The sequence below is a fragment of the Ictalurus punctatus genome, chromosome 21, assembly GCF_001660625.3.
Source record: "Ictalurus punctatus breed USDA103 chromosome 21, Coco_2.0, whole genome shotgun sequence".
NCBI classification, from domain to species: Eukaryota; Metazoa; Chordata; class Actinopteri; order Siluriformes; family Ictaluridae; genus Ictalurus; species Ictalurus punctatus.
Window position 1 is genome coordinate 17,110,357 of NC_030436.2, and position 27,061 is coordinate 17,137,417.

Genomic DNA, 27,061 nt, shown 5'->3' on the forward strand with positions numbered 1-27,061 from the left:
TTCTGGGATAAAGATGCTTTTTATTATATGGAATTCTGAAGTGTAATAAAAAAAAACAAACAAAACCAAAAAAAAAAAAAAAAAAAAGCCACATTATCTTCCCAACAATGACAACAGCTCAGAACAATATACATACATTTATTTCTATATATATATATATACATACACAATCTTAATTCTTTTTTAATCACCTACAAGTTTACACACACACATTATATATATATATATATATATATATATATATATATATATATATAAAAATTTACGAGGGTATTAAACCTCCACCCACTATTTATTCCGTAGCAAAATATAGTACCATAGACTATAAGGACAATAGCACGATTTCTGTCTGGCTGTAGTTTCTAGAACGAAAGGAATGGGTTCACAGATTAGCAGGCTAAATTTTGGCTCCACTTACACAGATAGTGGGAAAGTGAGCTGAAAAATCTCAACTTACTAAACGAATCCAGTTTATATAGAGCACCCCTGATTCTTTTTTAAAATGGAAAACCTGGTGTAAAAGCAAGGCATTAATAAAAAGAGCCCAAAGGAGAAATGTAAGATTCCCAGTCCAGACAAGTCTAGCGTTAGGATTACACAAGGTCTGAGCTGTGAGTGGGAGCAGTTTTCCTATCCGTGTCAACCAATTAATCTGAAATTGAAGCATATGCACAGCGTCCTATATTACAACACCAAAAGATACAGTACGTAAGATACAGTTCATTCGGTTACAAAGTTTGATCATGAGAAAGGAAAAAAAAAAGAAAAAAAAAAGAAAAAAAAAAAAAGAGAGAAACATAACCATATTCAGTACTTGGTCCCTAGGGGGCGCAGTGGCATTTGTTTGTGAGCAGGTTCTGTTCACACCAATCTGTTTCTGTTAGTTTCCTGATCTAATAACACTTCATTCACACTATGAGCAGAAGAGCAAGCTTGGGTGGCTGTGTTTAACACTGGTTGGACCCCAAGAGCTCTAGCACCCTCTGAGTACTGTACGTGTGTGTGTGTTTGAGTCAGATAGAGGTTTACAGCACTGTTTCATTTCTCCAGAAAGGCCTCCATCTTGGGGTTGATGAACGAGAAGCCGGCGAACGCAGACTGGTCCATGGAGTCGATCAGGTTCTTGTCGCCTTTCGAGAGGCGGGGCTTCTCGCTCAGGAACTCCCGGTCGAAGTTGCTGCAGTCGTTGGGGGATTTCTGCGATTGGAGGAGAGCACACATCAATCAGAGCGCAGACTGATAACCGCCTGACCCGTGCACGGTAACCAAACGCGAGCGCGGTCGTACTGACCGACTGCGTTACGGCTCATTAAAAAGCGATTCCTTTCGGATTAGAGTGCGATCGCACAGGACGCTTATTTGACTTTCCCGGCGTATGCGTCAAACCGGCGTGTGCAAACAGTCTTACTTTATTTCTCTACCCCACGATTCAGTCATGTGATCGATTATATAAGTCGTGCAAATCCTGAAAACCTGCCAAAATGCATTACCTGCGTGTTAATCTAGCTAAAGAAGACCAAGAATTGTTGTTTTTTTTTTGTCTTTGAACACATTAGTTTTATTTATAATCATTTAAAACAATATGTTCAGATATAATTTGATCAATTGATTATTAATGTAAATAATCAGTTGACTTTCTACAATCTCTAGATCGCTAAAGCTTCACATGTATTTTACTGTACACACTTGGGTATAAGTCTTCTCCACCACTATTTTCTCCACCAAAACATCGAAGTATAGTTTTGCATGCAATTCAACCATTTGCTAGCTTTGATGAGAGAGATGAAACCAGCAAAACTAAATCTTTCATCTAAGCCTAATTTTTGCCATTCATTTCCCAAAATAACGTGCAAATTGGGATAAAACACTAAATGCAATCGGGGCATTCGAGTGAGTTATAGAACGGTGCTCTAACTGCTGGGAGTAAAGGTTATTAGCTTATTTGAGGCCCAGGGATAAACATGTTTCTAGACATCATTCCAGCTCTTAATGAATCGTTCATCAGCTTTTGTTTGGTTTAACGATAAGATCAAAAACCACAGAATCTCAGACTCTTAAAAGACTTAGAGTTATTTGATTAGATTATTCGTCTGGACCGTGAACGTAATCGCCAGAGTTTTCACCAGACTAATTATTGTCGAAAGAAGTTTAGACCGGACAATGTAACCTAATCAATCTAAAGACCGTACCACTTTAGGCTTGAAGGGGGGCGTGACCTCTCGCTTCTCAAGTGCGGGCCAGTTGATCGTCTTGAAGAAGGCATGTCCACGAATGTTCCCCACGATACCGAGACGGCGGGTGGGGTCCCGCTCGAATAACTGTAAAACGACAATGAGACAAAGTAGTCAAAACACCGACTAAGCAAAAATAAATAAATAAAAAGAAATATTCAGCAACACAGTGTTACATTTTTCTATACAAATCAACCTATTAAAGAAATCAGAAATGTTTAGGCAAGTACATTTTCACAACTTTCTTTACACACTGAGATTTTAAAGCAAAAAAACAAACAAACAGTATAGTAATAAACATATAGTATAGTAGTAAGTAATAAACAGATAGGGTATAAGCGTATTTAGTGATGTTTGCATTTATACAGCACACGCAGCATGACTGGCAAGAGATCGCTTTCATTAGCGCCCCATTTATACGTTACCTTCTCCAGCAGGTCCTTGGCCTCTTTGGTGATCCAACGCGGGTAGTGAGGTGTGTCCATCCTGATCGACTCGAACAGCTCGTCCTCATCATCACCTTGGAACGGTGACTGGCCAATCAGCATCTCGTAAACCAGCACGCCGAACGACCACCAGTCCACTGAGAAGGTGTATTTCTGCCCTAGTAAGATCTGAGCACAGACACACACACACACACACACACACCCTTGCATGAATGATGATGATGTGTTGAGCCAGTCTTCCATCTTTGGTGTCTGTGGTCAGAATTGACCAAGTTTCTTAAAATCGTTTAGAAAGCATTTGAATAAATAATCAGCATCATTACAAATGCAACAAAGTGAATAATCCTCACTTACTTTTGTTAAACGAGCACAATTTGTTTGGGACACTGCAAAACCCAGGAAAAAAACCTGGCAGACTGGTACGCTATACTTCTGTGTCAAAGTTTATTGCCCAGATACTGAATTCAACCCATTAAATCAAGTGACCACTCAAATCAGCTTCTAACGTATACTTTGGGGACCGACTGCTATAGAGAACACACACACACACACACACACACACACACACACACACACCTCTGGTGCGATGTAATCAGGTGTTCCACAGAAAGTGGTGGCACGGTTCTCTCCAAACACGTTCTCTTTACACATGCCGAAGTCTGCGATCTTAATGTGTCCGTCTTTGTCCAACATCACATTGTCCAGCTTCAAGTCCCTGGGAGAAGAAAAAAAAACAAACAAAAACACAAGAACACATTAGAGAGCATGTCACGATCAATATGTGGCATTGTGAAATATTTATTTAAAAAAAACAAAACAAACAAACAAAAAAAAACGTTGAAACATTACATTAGGATATTATATTAGGATATATCATATCCTTCGGGACAGATACGAGAAAATACTGACAATCGTTTCCCAGCATCTCACCTGTAGATAATGCCTTTGGAATGAAGGAACTGCAGGCCACAAATAATTTCAGCACCGTAAAACCTGCAATAAAAGAACGTACGTTGTAGACATTCTCCATCGAGAGCATCCAACCCATCTCACCATCGTTTCTATAATTCATACGCTTCCCTGCACTGGATAAATAACATGACATAAGACTAAAAAAAAGAAAAAAGTCTATACTTCAACATTTCCAATTCACCTTCCAGCAATTTAAACGATCTTAAAAAAAACAAACAAAAAAAACCAAACAGTCTTAGTAAGGAATGCGTATACTCAACTGCTTTATTGGGAACACCCGCACCTTCTCGCTCGTGCAATTATCCAATCATTCTTGCGTCAGCAGCACAATACATAAAATCTTGCTTATACGGCTTTAGAGCTTCACTTACTGTTCATGTCATGGACTACAGTAGCCCACGGTAACTCTTTACAACCGTGGCGAGCAGAAAAGCATCGACTCTCAAAGTGGATGACCTATAACAACAGGTTCCAGTACTGGAAGCCTGTAAAGGCTCACCAAACCTGGACAGCTGAAGACTGGGGGGGGGAATTGGGGTCCACTGGTCTTTCCAATCTTCATCCAAAGCACAAGCTTTTATGCATTGCACTGCTGCCACATGATTGGGTTTGTTGGAAAACTGCACGAACGAGCAGGGGTGGAGGTGTTACCCAGTGAGTCTATAAGTGGAGAGGATTGTTTTTGCTACCATGTACCTTTTCTGTTTAGTCTATGGCACAAAAGGTAATTAAATTGTTATAAACCGTAGGCCTATCCTTGAGATAGCTAGAATAATGAACACCACTGATAGACTTTATGTTTAAGAAAGCATATAATACTACTTATTTAGAGCACCGTTTAGTGAAGGACCGGATCGTCGAGTTCATCAGATAATCCCCCTCTTCTAAACGCTCTTCTAATTTCAGTGTAAGGATTTTTCAGAGTACATACGGTGTTGTTTGGCTGGTTGTGCAGCTCGTTATGGGAAACTATGTCTGTCAGTCACTCACGTGGCTCTGTAAAGATCGAATCTGCCTTTATCCTGAATGTGAAACATCAAATCTCCTCCATTTAGATACTCCATCACAAAGAATAAATGCTCCTGTGGAGAAAAACACACCGAAAGTGGATTACAAAAACGTTATGTTATTAAATAAAGCCGTGATACTCCGACAATGTTTCTCCTAAATGACTAATGAGCAATGATAGTATCTTTATGAGTTGAGTATCGGTCTATTTCTTTGTTGAACGAGGCAGACTGGTATTTCCATCATGCGTAGGTGATGGATTTATTAACCATACTATAGACCTAAATTTGACTTAAAAATGAGCTTTGAGTTTCGAATCGGTTTCACCCGAGAACTGTTACTGCACCTTGGTCTGGATGGTGGAGTAGAGGTGTGTGAGGAAGGGGTTTTCCCAGGCTAACGCTAGCACTCTCTTCTCCACCATTGTGCACTCCACGTCGTCGTCCATCAGTACCACGTCCTTCTTTAGCGCCTTCAAGGCGAAGAACTCGCCGCGGCCCTTCAGCTCTACCAGCATCACCTAGCGCATACGGACACAGTACTAACGTTTCATTACACAGTACAGGCTTGATGTATATGATGTATAAGAAAGGCAAGAGAACGATATTATTAGTGCTTTTAAATAGGTTCTGTCTCGAACCGATCTTTATTAATCGCATGGCGATGCATACTCAGGTTTGTGTGTTTACTCTGTGTGTGTGTGTGTGTGTGTGTGTGTGTGTGTGTGTGTGTGTGTGTGTGTGTGTGTGTGTGTGTTTTCCCACCTTGCCAAAGCTACCTTTACCCAACACTTTGTGGAACTCAAACTGGTCAATGGAGAGGTGTGTGGAGTGAGTTTGGTGTGGGATGGCGGTAGGTGTAGGAGTGTGACCATCCCACAGGTGGTCATACAGAGTGCCATCTCCTAACACATTCACAGAAGAAAAAAAAAAACAACAACAAATCAGCGGTTTTGGATTATTTAGCGGTAATAATTATTAAAGAACGTAGAACCAGAAAAAAGTGCATCACTAATTATCACTAGAGCTGGGCGAGGTGACAAAAATATTATACGTATTATGGTTTATGTTTGCTAATAATTTCCCAGCAATATAGCAATGACACATTAAAAAACTAAAAATTATAGATACAGATAAGTAAATAAATAAACAGTCTGATACTTTATATTAATAAAGTACAAAATGTACAAAATATAAATGTTTATATTGAAAAAAAAACATTTGAATTGATATTGTATTATATTATAATTTATTATTAAAAGTAAATAAATATTTAACACTGAAAAGAAAAGAAAAAAAAAATCAGTAAATATTTGAACATCGAATCAGCTACTTTTGGTCAGTTTTGAATGATAAAAGATTCAAAAAAAGGAATTAAAATAGATATTAGATATCCAAAAAAGTGTACTGTGATGCAATCTATCGTAATATTATATCGTCATATCGCCCTGCCTGAAAACATTTCAAACTTTTCGAACATCTCGATAGTACAGTGTAAAGAAACAATAATAAAGGCTTACTGCTAGGTTCCAGCGGCACACGCGTGGCTATATCCTGATAGATGCCAATGTCTGACACGGTGGGATCAGGACGCTTGGTGGACGATTTCTGAGCAGAATATGATTAATAACATGTCGTTAAAAATGATTTTAGCACCATCCAGCACCATGAAGTTATTTCAAACAGAGAGCCAGCAAAAAACAAACAAACTAGTGGGAACTGAATGTAAGGTTAGGTAAGTGAATCCAGGTGCACTGATAACTTTAAGTATAAATCTTGCTGCTGTGGGTCACCTACAATGCTAACTTGAGTCAGAGCTTCGGCTAGAAGTTTCTGGTTTATACCACAGAGGTTGGCTACTTTTCCCTGGCATTTGTGGTGGACGTTCATCGCGCAGTCTAAATAGAGAGAAGACAAATATTTAGATTAAAAAGAGTGGGGAGAGAGAGAGAGAGAGATAGAGAGAGAGAGAGAGAGAGAGACTCAACCAAATAAAGCATTTAAGAATTCATAGTGCAAAAAAGCATTTTTTTAATTTTTTTTTTGCATTTTGATGGAAGACACCAGAAAAATAAAAAATTTGGTGATTAATACGGATTAATCAAGGGATCAGTTTTCCTGCAAGAAGACTTTATATCTTATCATGTGCTTTGAAATGAATGTTTAAATGTCTCTCACTTCAATCTAATCTCGTAATTGTTTCCAAACACATATGCGCAGATGTTGGCATGGAGTAATTTGCTATTTAGTGGATTATAACAGATTGGCCATCTTTCTCGATTAGATTAGGTTTTTGTTTTGTTTTTTTAATTCTGGAATTAATACTTAGTTATCAGTCTGCATTAAAACGTAGCGTACGTGCGCCAGGAGGAGAGGTGAAAGAAATGGAGTAGCCCAAGTTAAAAGAGACAGACAATAAATCCCGTCTCACCTTCACATTTCAGGCCCTGCTTGACCATTCCCCAAAGCAGACTTCCGCAGTGATCACAGAAGGTAGGACTCATGTAGTTGTGCGTCTTGAAGCGATGTGGCATGTCGATCTTAAAGCGCTCTTTCTGGAACTGCAGACACACAAAGGAGTCGTAATTTACCCGCCGCTGTAGACCCAGAGGTCTGTGAGTTCGAACGAAGCTTCATAGTGCCACTATGAGGTACAGATACCATCCCGCCCTGATCTTCCTGCTCTTTCGCCATCTACCAGGGCTTACTACCGGACTCCTACATCACTGAGAAGCTTAAATATCAGGTATCGGCTTTTGTCTATAAAAACACAAGGTCTGCATTGTCATTTCCCCCCAAAGAGATCTTTGGCTCATCGAATGTAGTCCAGAGGCTCTGTAGCTGCTTCACTGATGTACACGACTGAGCTGCGTGCGCTTTAAGAGCGCACTTGCCTCTGTTGATTGATCAGCAGAAGACTCTGATCTTTGTGATCCTTGTGAGTCTGTAAACTGCCAGTCTGTTCCGCTGGAACTCGACCCTTTCACCAGGCCCGTCCTAAAGCTTTGTGCTTATTAAAGAAAAAAATTAAAATAAAATAAATAAATAAATAAATAAAATAATTTAAAAAGCAAGAGCGCGTGATATGGTGACATTTTCTGGAAGGAGATTTAACATTTATGGAAGGAGTCACCAGTGTAAAATTTTAAGAATGCCCCGTCGTGTTTTGTTCCCTTAATTATAACCCCGTCCGTGTCATCACTCGTCATCTGGCCGCCTACATCAAAGGTCATGTCATTCGCAGGGGAAGGAACATTTAATGTACGTTTACAATACTTAGAAGGAATGCAGTTTTACAGCCTACAGTCTCACTTTCACTTCGATTATATTAACACTTCTGTTCCTTGAAGACTAATTTCCTTCGTGCCTATCAATATAACCAAGTCAACAGGCTGGAGCGAACTCTATTGGCCAACGCAACCACAACTCCACGTAGTTGATACACTTTTCAACTGAAGTCAATTCCAACCAATCACATGGTCACTGCCGTGCACCGTGGGGCTGATACTGCTCGTGTGTGTGTGTGTGTGTGTGTGTGTGTGTTTACTTAACAGATGAATGGCATGTTGGTCCTTACCACAGTGTCTCGGCTGTTGGCTGCCGTTCCTGTGCATCTCCCAATGATCTTATCGATGCACTTCTTGTGAATGGCCGCATTGCACTCTGGGAAAGAGGCAGGAGCGCAGAGGTTACATTATTAGTTGAGGTAGTATTAATTAATTAATTAAGCAAGCTTCTTGTACATGTTTCAAATGTGTCGACAACTGTTGAAAATGAATCCGTATGCTCACCGATTTAACTGCCTGGAGCACAATACGTCTATAAGTAAGATTAACACGTGGACCAGGAAGTCAGCCCGTTTATGACTACTGGAATTGGAATTTAAGACTATTGGAATTGGAATTTTACGTTTTATTTTTGCCCTTCCTTTTGGTTTTCCGATTATGCCAACGTGATTCGTGTCAGACGTGCGAAACTTCTGGCTTCTGAAAAATGTCAAAATAGCCAGAGATACAAAGAGGCCTGACGTCAACTTTCAGTATTATTTCATAACAGGCTGACATGTTACTGAAGCATGGTTAAATCTATTAAATGTAGTTGTACTAACAGTGTGTGTGTGTGTGTGTGTGTGTGCGCGAGTGTAGAACAGACATAAAAACACTCACGTCTGCATTTGTAGCCCTGTTTGTTAAGCCCCCTGTGAGTGGACAGAGAAAAAGTGTTAGTGTAAGAGCTACATTAAGGCTTTATCTGTAGAGATCAGGTGATACTACAACCAGGGCAAAACTATCAAGCATTTTTTTTTGCACGTGCTTGCCCGCGCACACACGGTACAGGAACGAACAGCCCAGGGTATTTGAAGTGACTCCTGAAGAATCAGAGGAATTCCTCCGAACCAGTACAGACACACACTCAAAACCGTCAAACACAGAATATAGTTTAGATTTATCAGCTACGATACAAAGCGCTACCTGCTGCAGTAGATACTAAACAGTACTTTTTTATTGATGTTTGTGTAACAATGCAACATTTCCTTAGCATCGTGTTTCCATCCATCCATCCACTCACTCACCAGACGAACTCTCGGCAGACGGAGCAGAACGTAGGCTGTTTGAAGAAGGTGGCGAGGAACTCGTGGTTTTTGATGAAGTGAACCTTGGCCTGTTTGATGGCTCCTCTTCTTCGATTCAGTGTTAAAATCCCGTCCTCCTCTTTCTCCCCGGTGGACGCCTTGCCCTCTGTAAGACAGTTCGATCGAGACGTCACGGAACTACAAAACACCATGCTGCAAATTAAGGACATTTGCAATCGGATGCTTGTTGCTAAGAATCATGCTAAGTACGTGATTACGAAGGTCTTCAGAAGAACTGCTGTGCATTAACTACTATCAATACATCAATATAGTCCTTATAGTTACTATTTTTACAATTATTATAATTATGAACCTGACTCTTCGCTGAATTAAATGGGCTTAAAATGATGCCAATCCCACAAATGTGATTCTTAATATAATTAGTTGATATCTTTAATAGTTTATGGGTTCAAAAAACAAACAAACAAACAAACAAACAAACAATAGTACGTGTATGCAGAATGTGCTTAAGATTGCTGTTGTGGTGTGATCTGGGGGATTTTCTTTCACTTTTGCAACTCTGCATAATTTTTGAGCACCCAATCCTTCCCTCCCCAACCCCCCGCTGTGGAGAGAAAAAAAACCCCACCATACCACCACTCAAAGGGGAGTTCCATTGTATTGTTGAGCGAAGCTGACATTGCTGTTCACACTCCCTCAAGTCACCCACTGACTCATCTTTCCCCCCACTGGGTTGGCAAGACCCAGCGAACGTTCCGACCACAGCCACCTAGTAAAGTATTTCTTTGCCGTGCGTTTTCCAAAGTCGAGACGAGCTCGTCGGTTGTCTACATTTGCATATTACGCAGTATAAAATCGAGCTATTATTATGTACATGTATATAATTATTGTCTCACGCAGAGAGACTGTTAGTTTGATCTAGTTTATTTTTTGTCCTATTTCAGTGCTTTTTTTTTTTCATGCCACACACAAAAAAAAAAAAGTCTAATCTTAAGGAAGAGCTTATTAGTCTGTAATGCTGTTAGACTGTAATTCACTTTATGTACAGTTTGTTTGCTGTGGATATGAGGTTAAATGCTAATTTCGAAATAGCATTCAAGGATTTTCAGTGCTGCATTCGGGCTAGGATAATGGTGTTCATTTACCATGAATAACCACAACCATAACTGCGCCATAGCAGCATGAGTACAATAAAAACATATGATAAGATACGCTCATGCCCCAATTAGGCTAATGCAAAATGCCTGTATAAACCAAAAACTTTATATATTACATAATACATCTCTTATGTATTCACTGTATATACACACACTACTGGTTAGAAGATTAGACACACTCATTCTTTATTTGTTTCCCCCCGCCACATTTTATAATAATAATAATAATAATAATAATAATAATCATCATCATCATCATCAAAACTCTGGCATAACACACATGGAACTATGGGAATTATGTTGTTATAAATAATTCAAAATAATTTCAATAATTTAGCATCTTCAAAGTAGACACTGTTTTTGCCTAGAATTTCCAGAAATGTATTCTTGGCATTTTCTCAACCGATTTCTTGAGGAATTTCCCCGAGATGCTTTTTAAACAGTATTAAAGGAGTGCACAACTACGCTTTTAAAGATCATGTTAAAAGTTCCAGTCAAGTGTCTCTAAACTTTCGACTGGTAGTGTGTATAAAATTTATAATGCCATCATGCCTGCATTTTAAATGGGCCCGAAAGATATAAGGAGCAGATTGTGGAAGTGAAACTGGGCGTCTGACTCATTTGATAACTAAAGTAAACAAATTAAATGGCATTGTGGGACACAGCTGACGGAGGAGTGTGTGAATGAGGTCAAGACGGAAGAAAGAAGGAAAACTAAAATGAGGAAAGAAATAACAGAAAGAATGAGAAAGAGAAAAGGAGAAAGAGCGGAGGCACAGACTAAGCCAAACATTACGTTTCGGTTCATGGCTTATTGACAGGACACAGTGTTTGGGGGGGGTGTGGGTGTGTGTGTTTTGGATTAGAAGCTGCTGTCGTGAGGCCTGCTCACACTCTGAGGATAGAGCAGAGGCCTGTTCAGACATGAGCTCTATAAATAGGCATGACTCTGCCTCCTTTCAGGAAGTCTATGAAACAGGGGTGGAACCAGCGAGGGTGTCTGCCACCTCAACCGTTACGCTCCACAAACGGTCCAGTAACACACTCCACAGTAACGGTCCAGACACACTCCACACTGTCCTAGCCACTGCAATAAATCCTTCCTTACATTCCCACAAGCCCATAATGTTTGTCCATTTCCCTTTTTTACCTTCCTAAACTTCATGCTGCTCTTTTCTTTTTTTGCTTTTATCACTCAGTGGAGGCTGAACTGGGATGATAAAAGTGGTCTTAACCCTGTATCACCACTAGGGTGCACTACACAGTGGGGTCTGTAGTCCAGCGTATGAAAGACATTCTGTTACATTGGTTTTTACTTATTATTTACCTATTTTAGCTATAATGCTAAATTGAACATGTCTAAACTAAAGCTCAAAACATAAATCTGGACCCTAAAAACAAGTATAAACTTAATTGAAAGTATACTACAGTAGGAATATGACCATATTCAGTGCTGTTGATATGATACAAAGTGCGTCGAATTTTTATTTTATATATATATAAAATACTCGCGTAACTACACTACACTGTGAAAGTGACTGTTAATAAACAAACTTTTCATTACTCGTGTGTGACAAACCGTTGTGAGTATATATACACAGTATAAAGTGTCCACCCACCTGATTCGATATCTTCAACGAAGAACTGCACGGACATCATGACTTTCCCAGACGGCTGCAGGTCTACCCAGAATTCTGCTTGGCCGTTGCCTTTTTTGCAGCGCTCCGCGAGGACCGACACGCCCAGGGTGGCCTCGGAGAGAGGCTCCTCGGCCGTCTTCATCAGGAGAACCTGCATCACACGGCCTTCGTAGATATGAGCGTCGAAGCTGGACTTCCACGCTGGGAACATGGTGGGCTTCCTCTGGACGAGAGTCTTTCCCCGCTCTGGGGGGGGAGAGAGAGAGAGAGACAGAGAGAGAGAGAGTGAGCGAGAGAGAGAGAGAGAGAGAGAGAGAGGGAGAGAGAGAGAGCGAGAGAGAGAGGCAGACAGAGTTGAGCAAGATAATTCTATAGTGTATTACAAATTTGGTGTATTACAAATTGGTTTATTGGGGCTCTTTGTCTGTCCGTACTGCATATGTAACTTATTATATCCTTGAATTCATTTTTAAATCCCTCAATAAGCTACTATTACGAGACTGTTGCTATGGTTACGTCTCAAACAGGACAGGGAGGTCACTCAGTTTTTGTCACCGCCTTTCTCTGTAAATCCTTGTCATTGGCCTTTTTTTTTTTTTTTATTTTTTTTTTTTAAATGTATTTAGAAAAATGCATAACAGTAAAAGGATGTAGAAAAAGTATATACATTTATACATAGGCTAAACCTTTAATTAAGCTTGTAGTCATGGTTACATACAATCTAGTGCATTGATTTCTAAACTGTGATGACATTTTTGACATGACGTACATTAGAGAAGCTCAGCAGCCAATCAGAATCATGATAATGCCGCTAATTAGAATATCATCATATCATAGCTTCACAGTGTTAATATCAACTAGGAGGTTTGTTATGTAGGCAGCATATTGTGTGTGTGTGTGCGCGCGCGCGAGTTTTACTCAGACATACTAACCCGTGCTGAGAGACTCTTTCATCTTGACGGCACAGAATGGTTCATCGGTCGAAGGAGGAAGGCTTCCCAAATTAAAATCGTTAAAGGCGATCCGCAGGAACGGAGCCATGGCGAAAACACACCTGAAAAACGCACAGAGAGAAATGGAGAACACGTTGATCAAACAGATGTTCAAACAGCTGTATGCAGAACTGGATCTTTACGTACAGGAAATATCTGAGGAGTTGCCACACAGACAGAGAGCGCGACAGAGAGCGAGAGAGAAACTTCCACATTAGAACGTCCCACACAGTAACCGCTCCCACGGCAGCGAAAGCCTTTATTTTTTCCATTTCCTTTACGCTACATAACAGCCGTGGATTAGCTGTACAGTATGCATGATGCCTTTTATTTAAGCTGTACAAATCCCCAGCACGTGGGAAAAGCTTGTACGTGGATGTGCGATCGTCCGTGGAGCCTAGAAAGTCGTTACAGAGATGAATAAAAACAAATGTGCCAAATGATACATAAAACTGTTAGCAACTAAACTATTCGCTTTAAAAAAAAAACGTGTGCATTTCGAGTTAACACATCCTTTCATCATTTCTTGTTCCCCTTCCTTCTGTACGCACACATTTCACATATTGCTGTACTCTGCTGAAACTCTTTTTCCAATGTTTGCATCAGCTTCCTGTCCTTTTATGTATTTAATAAAATAACATAATGCGTTCATAAACGCTAAGTTTCTTAGATGTTATTTTCCAAACTCAGCAAGTAAAGTCGGACTGAACTACATTCCTGATGGCATTAAATCTCAAAACGCACCTACACACGTCCCCACACACACACACTCTTAAGTGATTCCACAGCCGAAGTGTGTCACAACTGGCCTTTACACCATTTCATAACATGACATAGCATACAATTCTGATACAGAACAAATAAACTTCTACTCATATGATAAGGGACCTTATGACCTCTGGGAATTTACAGGGTAAACTTGTAGGTCTGTAAAAATGAGGAAGCAGTCTGGAAGCTGTGGCTAATAACTGGAAAGAAACTGTTTGCATATACAGCGTGCGTGGACAGAGTTAGATCTTTTTCTTGCAAACACTTTCCGATAGCGTCCGATAGCAGGGCTGCTCATGAGACACCTCGGCACTCAGACCCCCATGATGCTCCAACTGCTCGTGCGTTTGCTGAATTCAAACCGGCACAGACACTGGAAGGAGTTGATCTTGGAACAGACCACAAGTTTACCGGCACTTGAACAAGTTTGGACACTGAAATAAAGCGGTCTCAGGTCAGCGGTTGAGGTCAAAGGCACGTAAACGAGCATAGATGCTGGAGGACGCTGATCCCAGGTCAGCGCTCGAATTCACTGGAAATTAAGGAAACAGTATAGACACTGGAAAATGCTGATCTCAGATCAGCTCTAAAATACACTGGCAATTAAAGAAACAGCAGGGAAAGAATCTGATCTCAGGTCAGCTCACAAGATCACTGGCATGCATCTCCGGCATGTGTGTACTGGGAATCAAACTGATCCTAGATTAGAACATAGTCACAATGGGGGGGAAAGTGCTGGGTTTTATCACGTTGCTATGGTGAGGATTAGACGGCGACTGAGCTGCAGATTCCAGACGGCATTTCTGGCCGAACAGTCAGTTCCAGAGTAACAGACAATTTTCGCTGGATCACAAAATGGCGGCGAGGTCAACGCCAACCCTCCCCCCGAGAACTTTCAACCGAGTGCATTTTTCGACAGCAGATAAGCTAGACATTTTCCAAAGCAATGACATATGCTAACACTTCAGTACCCATGCTGATAAGGCATGTTTACATCATAACAGGAAACGGAGCAGCACTCGGGCATCGAAAAGTTGGCAAGGGACACGAGAGTAAGGGTGCTGTAAAGAAGGATGGAACAAACCGGGTGGGATGTGCGTTTCTCCGCACCAGTGGGGCACTGATTAAGGGCAGGAATGAAATGTGGAGCAGGTGGAGTGGGACTGAGCGGGACCGTGCGCTTCAAGAAGTGTTACACACTCACGCTCGCACAGAAAGCACACACTGCTTGAACTCTACACACTGACTTTTTAAAAACACACGAACAAACCCTGTCATTAAACAAGAACATTTTCACACAAACAGGGAACCACACACACACACACACACACACACACACACACACACACACACACACACACACACACACACAGCTGCAAATGACGTTAAAAAAGACACACTAGTTTCTCGGGAGAGAGCGGAAAAAATGAGCACACGCTGCAAAGGAGGGGACAGACAGAGAGAGAGTGAGACAGAGAGAGACAGAGAGAGAGCGAGACAGAGAGAGACAGAGAGAGAGCGTGAGACAGAGAGAGACAGAGAGAGAGCGTGAGACAGTGAGAGACAGAGAGAGAGTGTGAGACAGTGAGAGACAGAGAGAGAGCGTGAGACAGCGAGAGACAGAGAGAGAGCGTGAGACAGCGAGAGACAGAGAGAGAGCGAGAGAAAATGTACAGTATATGAGATGTAAACACAAGCACAAACTTCGCACAGACTCATCTTGGGATATTTCATAATGAATGACTAATCCCGTCAAATCTATTTCTAATACAGTTAATGGGATTGAGATCGCTGTGACGATCTCTGGTTACAGTTGTTTATAGGCAGCACATTCATTTAGAACAGTGATTAAACTGACCGGAACTACTTCCAGCCAATCAGAATCGGGTATTCAGACAGGCCACAGTAAAAACACGCACCTTCTAGCCAATCAGAATCGAGTATTCGAACAAGCTTAGAGAACCGTGGATGTTTCTTCCCCTGTTATTTTATACAATCAGAAACTGCGCCTGATCATTTCGACCGATCAACGTAGATTTGCTTTACGCACCTGAGCTCAATTTCTCTTCTGTATCTGAACTCACTACCTGGTAAAAATCATCCTAATACCACAAAGACGGCCGATTCTACATTCGTCTTCGTTAGATGACGTGACACGCAAAGAACAGCAACAAAACAAATGCTTTCCCCATTACTACATGCTGTTCATTACCCCGCCCCACTTGTTGATGGACAGCCAAGATATAACAACTAATAACATTCAAGGTGGGTTTTTATTTTTACAAACTCCTTTCCGAAGCATGAGGGTTGTACCTGTGTGTTATCTTTCTGAGGACGGGTTAACAAAATTTCCTTAAGTGTACCTAATACGCGATGAGTAACTGGTCAGCTTCTCGCCTGTCACGCAATGTGTGCGTGTGTGTGAGAGATTTGAGAGTGCCAAATCCTGCACAACAAATCTCTAAAGCAAACAGTATAAATGGCAAAGCGCTGGTGCTGAATTCTTTACCAGCTATTCAAAAAAAAGCAAATAAACCTTAGATAATACACAGTGTAATTAGATTTTTCTGTCTAGTTACACAGGTGTAATGAGCATCCGCATCTCTCTGAAGCTTTCTTTACCCATATGCACACGCATACACATATATTATGTACTAACACACACACAGCTTGTCTGGTTTGTTACTAGTTTACACACTGTGTGGCTGCTCAACTGGTGTGTTTGTTCAGCAGTAACAGCGGTTACTGAGAGACGACCTGGCGAGGCAGTCCTCTGTGTGTGTGTGTGTGTGTGTGTGTGTGTGTGTGTGTGTATCCAAGATACCTCCTACTCTCCTCTTAACCTCATCTCTGGTTACACCAACACCCACACACAGTTGAAGAGGCATAAGAAGACAGAGCACAGTCAATGAGTAACGACTTCGTTCTCGTCCTTGATGTATCATATGTCTCTTCGGAAGAAAGGCCAGATTGGGAGCGGAGATTTTGCCCAGACCGCAGTCAGCACTTTTTGCGTTCTCGACAGAAAGATAATCTCGCTCGTTCACTACTCGCTCACTCTCCCGTTCGTTTCTTGCAGCCCCTTTTCTCTCACAGAGGGAGTTTAGGATGTCTAAACCAATAAACTTTAATAAGACGCTCAGTCAAATGGAGCGTGAAGCTATATAAGGTCCTGGGAGTCAAGTGTGAGTGTGTGTGTGTGTGCAGAGCTTACAAGGATTTCTAAGGAAATGTTGCTGTGAAATGTGTTGCCAAGTCTTTGTACAGGAATCATTCAAACTTGTGTGCCAACCGCACACTCACACACACACACACACACACGCACTACGGACAATTTGGAAATGCTAAATCATCCTACAGTGCGTGTGGTTGGACTGGGAGAGGAAACCCGAGTACCCAGAGGAAACCCCGGAAACATGTGGAGAACATGAACCCCCCCCCCAATCAATAAACAGATACGGCACCATGACTTGACTAAAGATGGCCGACGACAGTTCCGTCAGCGTCAAATATTTACAAATGAAAATGTCAAGTGTGCGAGCGCTGCTTCGACACTCGTCTAAAAGCAGCGATCGGAGCTCGACGCAGCATTACACAAATCTCACAGGACGGCTACAAATTCTGTAGCGGTGACGGTGAAACGCAACCAAAACATGCTGACGGACAGAGTAAAATAACGCTTACGTTTACGCGACCTGTTTTCTGCACGAGCCTGGATCGCGCTCACTGGTGACGTATGCAGAACGCAGCAATGCTCTGTAGATCTGACAAGGACAACGGACATCATCGCACAGACTCTGTTGCGGTCCTCTCATACAGCGTGAGGAGTATGGATCTTAAAAAGCCGTGGTAAGAGCACACTGTAAAACCGGTTTTACGAACATACGGTAGGACTTGTGATCACGTGACTTCGCCACTAAAAAAAAAAAAAAAAAGCTGCTCGCTGTAGTCACGTCTTCTGATTCTTGAGCTTGTTTACATCGCCACAGTTTATCAGACAGCCTTTACGAGCGTTTCGACTCTTCTCCGGAGCAGAATGTACGAGGCAGGCCGACCTGTTTATCCTGCCTGAGTCGCGTGTGATGTTTAGTTTCCGCATTCTTTTCTTTTCTATGTACACCTCTCGAAACCTGAAGCCTACCGGTTTGTCCCGTGTCTAATTGCTTGTCGTCAGATTCGAGTTCCTGACATAACATCTATATTCGAATAATTGGCGTAAACGCTGACGCGCGACAGTACAATTTCTCAAAGCTTTCTCAGAAACAGCGAAGGGAACGAAAATGAAAAAGCCCTCTCGTTTCCTCAGCTTGTTCCCGAACTTGACAATAGGCTGATGTTTCTACTTCCAAAGAGGTCTTCTTGATTCGTTTAAACGAATCAATATGATACCGATTCAATACGCAAGATCGGCCTTGATTCAACGATGGCCAAAAATAAATAAATAAATAAATAAATAAATAAATAAATAAATAACAATGGTGGCTCAGATATCTTGAATCAAACAGAAAAGATTGGAATTGGAAAAGGTTTTTGTTAGGATTACGGTTCCTTTATTTGTGAAAGCTGTGGGTTAGTGTGCATTGCATTTTTAGCTATGTTTTTATTTTCCTGCATTTTCGACATGCTTTAGTTTAAAAAAAAAAAAAAAAAAAATCCATTTTAAAGTGTAGTTTCTAAAAGACAGCGCCTTCTGAAAGTAATGGAACATCAAAGCCAATTATTTTGTTTTCACTATACACTGAAGACACTTGGGTTAGAGGTCAAACGATGAAAAAGAGATAATAGATCGGAACGTCAGGATTCCCTTCCTCATATTTACATCTGGATGTGTTAAACAGCTCAGTACATGGCAGCTTTTTTGTTTGAACCCACCCATTTTCAAACTGATCATAAATACTGGAACGTGCGACTGACTGGTATTTCTTGTTACCCAGGTGTGCCCTGTCAGATTGATTTTTAAACAATTAATAGCTCCGGACATCTACTCTTGGTTTGAGCCTTGGGTTTCGCCTGTGAAGCCTGCGCTTGATGTTAAAAACGTTGTCTATGGGAGAAAAGCAAGCCGTTTTGAAGCTGAGAAAAGATGGAAAATCCATCAGAGCCATTGCAAAAGCACTGGGCAAAGCCCATACAGGGCAATTCGGAATGTTCTGGAAAAGAAAGAAAAACATCAACAGCTGATGACAGAAATATTGTGAGAGCTGTGAAGGAAAACCCAAAAACAACAGTTCGTGACATCACCAACACCCTTTACAGGGCAGGGGTGAAGGTATCACAATCCAACACTCAAAGAAGACTTCGAGTGCAGAAATACAGAGGCCGTACTACAAGATGCAAACCATTCATCACCGAGATCACGGGAACATTCTCACTAATCTTTAGTGAAGATGGAACTCACGATGGTAGCAGCAGAATGAATTCAGAAGGTTACAGGAACAATCTGTCACCAATTTGCATCTAAATTAATCGGGACGAACTTCATCATACGGCAAGTCAACGATCCAAAACACACTGCCAACTCAACCAAGGACTTCATCAGGGGGGAAATGTGGAAGGTTTTAGACTGGCCGAGTCGATCACCAGACCTTAACCCAGTAGAGCAGCATTTCACCTCCTGAAGAGGAGACTGAAGAGAGAAACCTCCCGAAACAAACAACTGAGAGAAGCTGAGGTAAAAGCCTGGAAAAGCATCACAAAAGAAGAAACCAACAGTTTGGTGATGTCAGTGAGTCACAGGCTTGATGCAGTTATTGCAAGCAAGGGATATGCGACCAAATATTAACCGTCATTTACTTTAAGCCCATCTGTTCCAAATTCTCACGAACAACCTACACGGCGCGAAAACGTACGGCTGTCAAATGACTGCTCCAGGTAAATTTCCATCGGATTTGGATGGTTCGAGACAGACTTTACATGTTAGTTTCAGTATTGCGAGTGCGGTCAAAGTCACTCTTATGAGCTGTCTTTCTTTCCTTCTCTCTCATACGTGTACACTACGCAGTGATGCACCAACTGCAAAAGAAACAATGAGGAAATAAAGGCAAGTAAGGTGAGAAAGAAAGAAAGAAAGAAAGGGTTCAAGGTCACTGGTGCGGCAGGTGCCATGTGACTCATTTCAGAAAGCAATTGATTTTTCTCTCTTCCCTCAGGCTCAGAAACAGGAGCCTCTCTTGCTCTCTCTCTCTCTCTCTCTCACACACACACACACACACACACACACACAGTATGTACAGGCAGCTTTAAGTCTGTGTGGAAAAGCTGATTCCTCTATTAAACAGGGCAAGTTGTGTATGCGACTCATGTTTGAACACATGTAGTGTGTGTGTGAGAGTGAGAGTGAGAGAGAGAGAGAGAGAGAGAGAGAGAGAGAGAGAGAGAGAGAGAGAGAATGTGTACATACATGTGTGTGTTTGTGTGTGAACAGTACCAGGGTACAGTCAAACCTGCTGAACTACTCTCTCTCTGATCAATTATCACAGACATAGAATGCAACAACAGGTCTGAAAACAGGTCTGTCCTTGTGAGTGAGTGAGTGTGTGTGTGTGTGTGTGTGTATGTGTGTGTGTGTGTAGTAACAACTGAGAGAAAAGAGTGAGAGAAAGAAACACTACATGTCACAAAAGTGTGTGAGACAAACAGATGTGTGTTAAGAGTAATATAACTCAAAAGTAATTCAATACTCTGTGTGTGTGTGTGTGTGTGTGTGTGTGTGTGTGTGTGTGTGTGTGTGTGTGTGTGTGTGTGTGTGTGTGTGTGTTGGCATGTCTCCCTAAAGGTGAAAAGGCCTTTGCTCTTGTTTCTCAGTGCATTAAGCCTGGTATCCATTTCTGCTTTGTACACACTTCACAAAGACTTCATTAACCTCACCAGGCCACCCACTGCACTCAGAGTGCCTCCTGTCTGCCCATTCTGTGTGTGTGTGTGTGTGTGTGTGTGTGTGTGTGTGTGTGTGTGCGCGTTTAAATAACAGTCTGCTTGGTGTTGTGAGAGAGGATAAATATGTCAGCCATACACTGTTGTGTATAAGTGAAAGAACAAATATGGGTAATAAACACATGCTGCTTGAAGGGTGTTAGCACCTCACCCCCCGCCCGCCCCAAAACAAAAAACAATCAAACATGGGCCCCTAGCATACAGTAAGCTGTTAAACACAAACGCCTTGCCTGCACATCTATTAGCTATGCTAACAAGAGCTGTGCAAGATCTGTATTACAGAAATTTTAGAGCTACACGATATCTATGCGAGAGCTACGCGAGATCTGTGCCAGATGTGCAGTACACAAGATCTGTGCTAGAGCTACAAGAGATCTGTGCGAGAGCTACACATTTCTTTGAGAGTTACGTGAGTTCTTTGCGAGAGCTACTTGAGGTCTCTGCGAGGGCCACAGGAGATCTGTGCGAGAGCCATGGTAGATCTGTGTGAGCACTACATGGCATATCTGCGAGAGCTGTTTGGCATGCGTGAGAGTTATACGAGATCTGAGTGAGAGCTATATGAAACCGGTGCTACGGCATGCAGTGCATGAGATCTGTGCGAGAGCTACGTATATGTACATGCAACATCTATGCAAGAAGTAAACGTGAGATATCAATGTGAAAGGTCTTTGTGAGAGTAGAACGGCATGACATATGTGCAAGAGTTGCATGTGATCTGTGCGAGAGCTGCACGAGAAATGTGTGGGAGTTACATGCGATCTGTGTGAGAGCTACACGAGATATGTGCGGGAGCTACACGAGATCTGTGCGAGAATTACATGAGATATGTGCAAGAGTTACATGTGATCTATGCAAGAGCTACACGAGACCTGCGCAAGAGCTACGCAAGTGTGTCCCAGGATGTACATGTAAGACCTAGGCAGGAAGTAAATGCGAGATATCAATGCAAGAGATTCATGCAAAATCAAAACAAGAGTTATATGAGAGCTACAGGAGAGATATGCAAAGTCATGCAACCGTTATGTGATACCTACTTAAGAGCTACGCGAGAGTTCGATGGTGAGTGCTAGGTGCTCTCTCGCGATTTCCTACGTCGCTCTTACAAAACTCTTTCTTCGCTAGTGCTACCAGTTAGCTCGGGTTTTGTCTAGGGTAGCGGCTCCTGTTCCGCGTCCTTAGTGCTGGACTTCCCTGAATACAATAAACAGAACAGCGTCTTGTGGTGCACAGATTAATAATGAACACACGTGAAGAGACTGAATGAATGAATGAATGCTACGGGCTGTTCTCTTCGGCAGAACCGATAACAGGAACGAACGAAACCACATGTTTGCAGCATCGACGTGATCGCGTGTCAAAAGAGGATGAGACATTGCGCGTGTCAGAACGGAGCTCTGCGGTCAGTAGAGTAACACTACGGGGACTTTAAAGCTGCTCTTTACGGCAAAGTAGGGTACGTTCGACCACCTCTTTCTTCATCCGTGCCACATCGACTCAGCACCAAAGAGAAGTGAGAAACGACTACAAAGGGCGCGGGGGGAGGAGATGAGTAGTGAAAAAACGAGCATTGGAAAATGAGTCAGATTTGTACCAGCAGATCGCATGGAAGCATACGCAACAGCGTGCGAATGTTCTTTGGATGAACGTGTCACCGGACACGATTACTTCATAAGAATTGCGACTCCAGTGCGTCCAGATTGAAAAGAAAGAAAGGGTGGCGATAAACAGACAAACTGTAGAGACAGTACGCAAAAGATTTCCAGTTCATTCATATATAACAGGTTAGGGTTTTCGGGCCATCCAGTATTATTAGATAAGGAATAAAAACATCGGAAAGTCCCGAGGAGTACCGCCACACTTCGCAATTTTAGATTATTACAGACGACACGCCACGTTTTCGATCCGTTTATAGCTACATTCGATGACGTACTTAGTTCTTATTATCGCTTACATAACAGCAGCTATAAACGGTAGTTCATGAGATTTGTGCGAGAGCTACATGAGATCTGTGTGAGAGCTACGTGCATGTACATGCTACATCTATGCAAGAAGTAAACGCAAGATATCAATGGGAAAGGTCTTTGCGAGAGTAGGAGAACTGCACAAGATATGTGCAAGAGCTACACGAGATATGTGCAGGAGTTAAGTGTGATCTGTGCGAGAGCTACATGAGATATGTGCGGGAGCTACACGAGATATGTGCAGGAGTTAAGTGTGATCTGTGCGAGAGCTACATGTGATATGTGCGGGAGCTACACGAGATATGTGCGGGAGTTCAGTGTGATCTGTGCGAGAGCTACACGAGATATGTGCGGGAGTTAAGTGTGATCTGTGCGAGAGCTACATGAGATATGTGCGGGAGTTACATGTGATATGTGCGGGAGCTACACGAGATATGTGCGGGAGTTCAGTGTGATCTGTGCGAGAGCTACACGAGATATGTGCGGGAGTTCAGTGTGATCTGTGCGAGAGCTACACGAGATATGTGCGGGAGTTCAGTGTGATCTGTGCGAGAGCTACACGAGATATGTGCGGGAGTTCAGTGTGATCTGTGCGAGAGCTACACGAGATATGTGCGGGAGTTCAGTGTGATCTGTGCGAGAGCTACACGAGATATGTTCGGGAGTTCAGTGTGATCTGTGCGAGAGCTACACGAGATATGTGCAGGAGTGTGATCATTCGCAATTTTAGATTATTCAGGACACGTCATATTTTCGAACGGTTTATAGCTACATTCGACGATGTACTCAGTTCTTGTCATCGCTCATGTAACAGCAGCTATCAACAATAGCTCCGTGTTAATGAGACAAACAATAAATAAATAAAATAAATAAATAAATAAATAAATAACGCGGCTTGTTACCAAAAAGACGCAAAACACAACATCCCGTGGTGGAAAACTTAAAGTCTACGTCTACGTCAATCCGGATAAATCTGACATTTTTTCTCTACGTTTCGAACTTCCGTCCACACCGTCACGCCGTTTTCGTCCGGCGAAAAACTGAGCTTTTTTTTAAAACAGATATTTACAAAAACAGTGACATATTTTGAGTCACGTGACCCATTCAACTGAAAACAAACAAGACGGTGGACGATGCTGTACTGCAGTCGTTGTGCCTGCTATCCAGTTTAATAGCGTCGTTAACAATTAATGTCACTTTGTATGTACAACCTTCAGTTTGCCCCCCCCAAAAAAAAAGGGGACAGAACGTTTACTCAAAACTGCAAACTTATACGTTTGAGTTATATGTTTTTACGCACGAGCAGTATAGCGACGTGAGCGTTTTAAGACGTTTCGAGCAAGTTTTCGGAAAACGTTTCGAAAACGCCAGCGTAGACGGAGAGCGTTTTAAAAAAAAACGAAAACGCGGTTAAAAATCGCACAGGTGTCGACAATTTGAGGTCTTTCCTTGTTAAATGACACATTTTTCATTTGTTATTAGACTATAATGGGGAGTATGTAGAGCGTAAATCAGACTGGAGAACTGAACAGCACTGTGGTATAATAATAATAAAGAAATATCATAATAATCATAAACAGGAAACAATATCAGCAGACGTGAGAAAACAGCTCAGTGTTACCGTGTGTGAAATGGATGATAAATTGCCCGATTTAAAAGGGATCGTTTACCAATTTTTTATCTTACATGAAAACCGAACATTAAGCCCTGCTCCGGTTCTCCGTGTCATCCAGCGCGTTCGTTTTAAATTCATCCTAAAATATATGATCGAATACATGATTAAATATGTCCATATTAAAAACGTAACAAAACATAATCCACGCTATGACGTCATAAAATTTCCGCTGTGGTAATTCCCCAAAAACATGACGGACAATAAGTAGGATATCAGGTGTTGGGTAAACGCTTGGGTTGTTATCTGGAGGGAAGTCATACGATCTGAGATGTGGCTACTATAAATGTGAAAATGTTGAACAAGACGTCTGGATGGATTTCTCACAGAACCCAATGCTATTTATGTAGCCTTGGAAATACACGTCCATTCTCTGTTGTTTAGGACAGCTGAGTGATTATGTCGACGCTTTAACGGAATTGAAATGATTTGGAAATACCTGATTTGCTAGGCGTGAAAGTGAGATTTTCATTACGCTTATATCAAACTGGAATCAGACACCACCTCAGAACCAACCGACTGAACGAGATGCGATAAAGTGGTAGTGGACACGGGCTGGAAAAGAGGAGGCGAGAAGGGTGGCACAACTTTTAATAGGTTTGTTTACTGTACTGTACACTTTCTGAATGGTTCCGCTGAAAAACAGATTGAAATGTGCATATCTTTTAGACTAACTCTTTAAACAGACCCTGTATACACCTTTCTAGCTGTACTACCTGGAAAGCTACAGCTTACTACCCCTTTTCTCTCTCTCTCTCTCTCTCTCTCTCCCTCCGAGTCTCTCTCTGACTCTCTCTCTCTCTCTCCGAGTCTCTCTGACTCTCTCTCTCTCCGAGTCTCTCTCTGACTCTCTCTCTCTCCGAGTCCCCCCTCCCCCAGTCTCTCCGAGTCTCTCTCTCTCTCTCCCCCCCGGAGTCTCTCTGTCTCTCTCCCTGAGTCTTGCTCCTTGAGTCTCTCTCTCTCTCTCTCTGTCTCTCTCCTCCCGAGTCTCTCTCTCTCAGTCTCTCTCCCCAGAGTCTCTCTCTCTCTGAGTCTCTGTCTCTCCGAGTCTCTCTCTCTCTCTGAGTCTCTCTCCCCAGAGTCTCTCTCTCTCTCTGAGTCTCTGTCTCTCCGAGTCTCTCTCTCTCTCTCTGAGTCTCTCTCCCCAGAGTCTCTCTCTCTCTGAGTCTCTGTCTCTCCGAGTCTCTCTCTCTCTCTCTGAGTCTCTCTCCCCAGAGTCTCTCTCTCTCTGAGTCTCTGTCTCTCCAAGTCTCTCTCTCTCTCTGAGTCTCTCTCTCTGTTGCTCTCTCTCCGTCTCTCTCTCTCCGTCTCCCTCTCCCTGAGTCTCTCTCTCTGTCTCTCTCTCTCTCTCTCTCTCTCTGAGTCTCTCTCTCTGTCTCTCTCTCTCCCAGAGTCTCTCTCTGTTTCTCTCTCTCCGAGTCTCTCTCTCTCCGAGTCTCTCTCTGTCTCTCTTTTTTCGAGTCTCTCTCTCTCTCTATGTCTCTCTCCCCCCGAGTCTCTCTCTCTCCCTCTGAATTTCTCTCTCTCTCCCTCTCTGAGTCTCCCTCTCTCGCTCTCTCTCTCCCTGTCTCTCTCTCTCTCCGAGTCGCTCTCCCTCCATCTGAGTCTCTCTCTCTGTCTCTCTCCCCCCGAGTCTCTCTCTCCCTCTGAGTCTCTCTCTCCCTCTGAGTCTTTCTCTCCGAGTCTCTCGCTCACCCTCTCTCTCTCTGAGGCTAGTTGTTCACACTCATACACAGTTCCTAACACAGCTCGGAACACGAACATGAACAGACAGACACACACACACACACACACACACACACACTGTGGTAATTTGACCTAGATGTGATTATGACCTGAGGTGGCACGGTTCATTTCAAGGGTAGCAGCAGCTGCCTCTTCCTCCACAGCTGTACTATACAGTAAGTGATTAAAGTGTCTCTTCAGCGACAAATATAGAGTTTAGTTGATGAATGATGTCTTTGGTCTCCCTTTCACTTGACTACGACGTGTATAGGCATATTCGTGTACAACATATAACACGAAATAAAACCAAAAAAACCCAGGTTATAAAAAGTGTTGCTCAGAGATTGTACACTCAGAGTCGCGCGAGCTCTGCTTACGTAACCTCGCGAGCGCTATGCGTTCCACTAAACACCCGAATCTAGAACCGTTCTAGCTCACGGTTCCTTCATCCTTCACTGTATGAAATACATATTTGAACCGCGTTTAAGTGCCTTTCCAGCGGCTTGAACGCTACTGCAGATGAAACAACACGCATGTTATTCTTACTTCCTGTCCAAAAGTAGTGCATTTTGTTAAGCGGCGGTTTAACCGAAATTCACTACTTTGTTGAATGGGAGACTGACAACGCGGAGTTACTCCGTGTTACTAAACAACATGAAGTACAACATTAAGATGATTTGATAACCAGAAGAAACATTAAAACACCTCTAATCATGCCCCGTGTTCGTATTTCTATCAACACTAACGTCAAAAGTTACGACTCGGAAACTTTTTGCAGCTATGAGCTAATTTTTTTAAAACCCCCAGTCTCCAAACTTACCTCAGAGAACCGACCAAGAAATCTTCGTAAACTAGTCCTTTCTTGTGCTAACAAAGTGTGCTTCTGACCACAGAACTGAACACACGGTGTGGTTGAGGAAGTGTGTAAAAGAGAGAGAGAGAGAGAGTGTGTGTGTGTGT

The 27,061-nt window shown here is 42.3% G+C and overlaps 1 protein-coding gene across 1 annotated transcript; it reads right to left on the minus strand.

The window, feature by feature from the left end:
• On the minus strand, window positions 1–27,061 carry prkcdb (protein kinase C, delta b). The gene is made up of 17 exons (XM_017450528.3): window positions 26,922–27,061; window positions 12,980–13,101; window positions 12,027–12,293; window positions 9,230–9,395; window positions 8,823–8,854; window positions 8,234–8,319; window positions 7,088–7,217; window positions 6,454–6,554; window positions 6,177–6,264; window positions 5,422–5,561; window positions 5,004–5,177; window positions 4,640–4,731; window positions 3,608–3,670; window positions 3,254–3,392; window positions 2,657–2,845; window positions 2,190–2,318; window positions 1–1,197 (listed from the first exon to the last, which is right to left on the minus strand). The coding sequence occupies exons 2-17, from the start codon at window positions 13,086–13,088 to the stop codon at window positions 1,039–1,041; spliced, it is 2,064 nt and encodes a 687-aa protein (XP_017306017.1). The 5' UTR covers window positions 13,089–13,101; window positions 26,922–27,061; the 3' UTR covers window positions 1–1,038.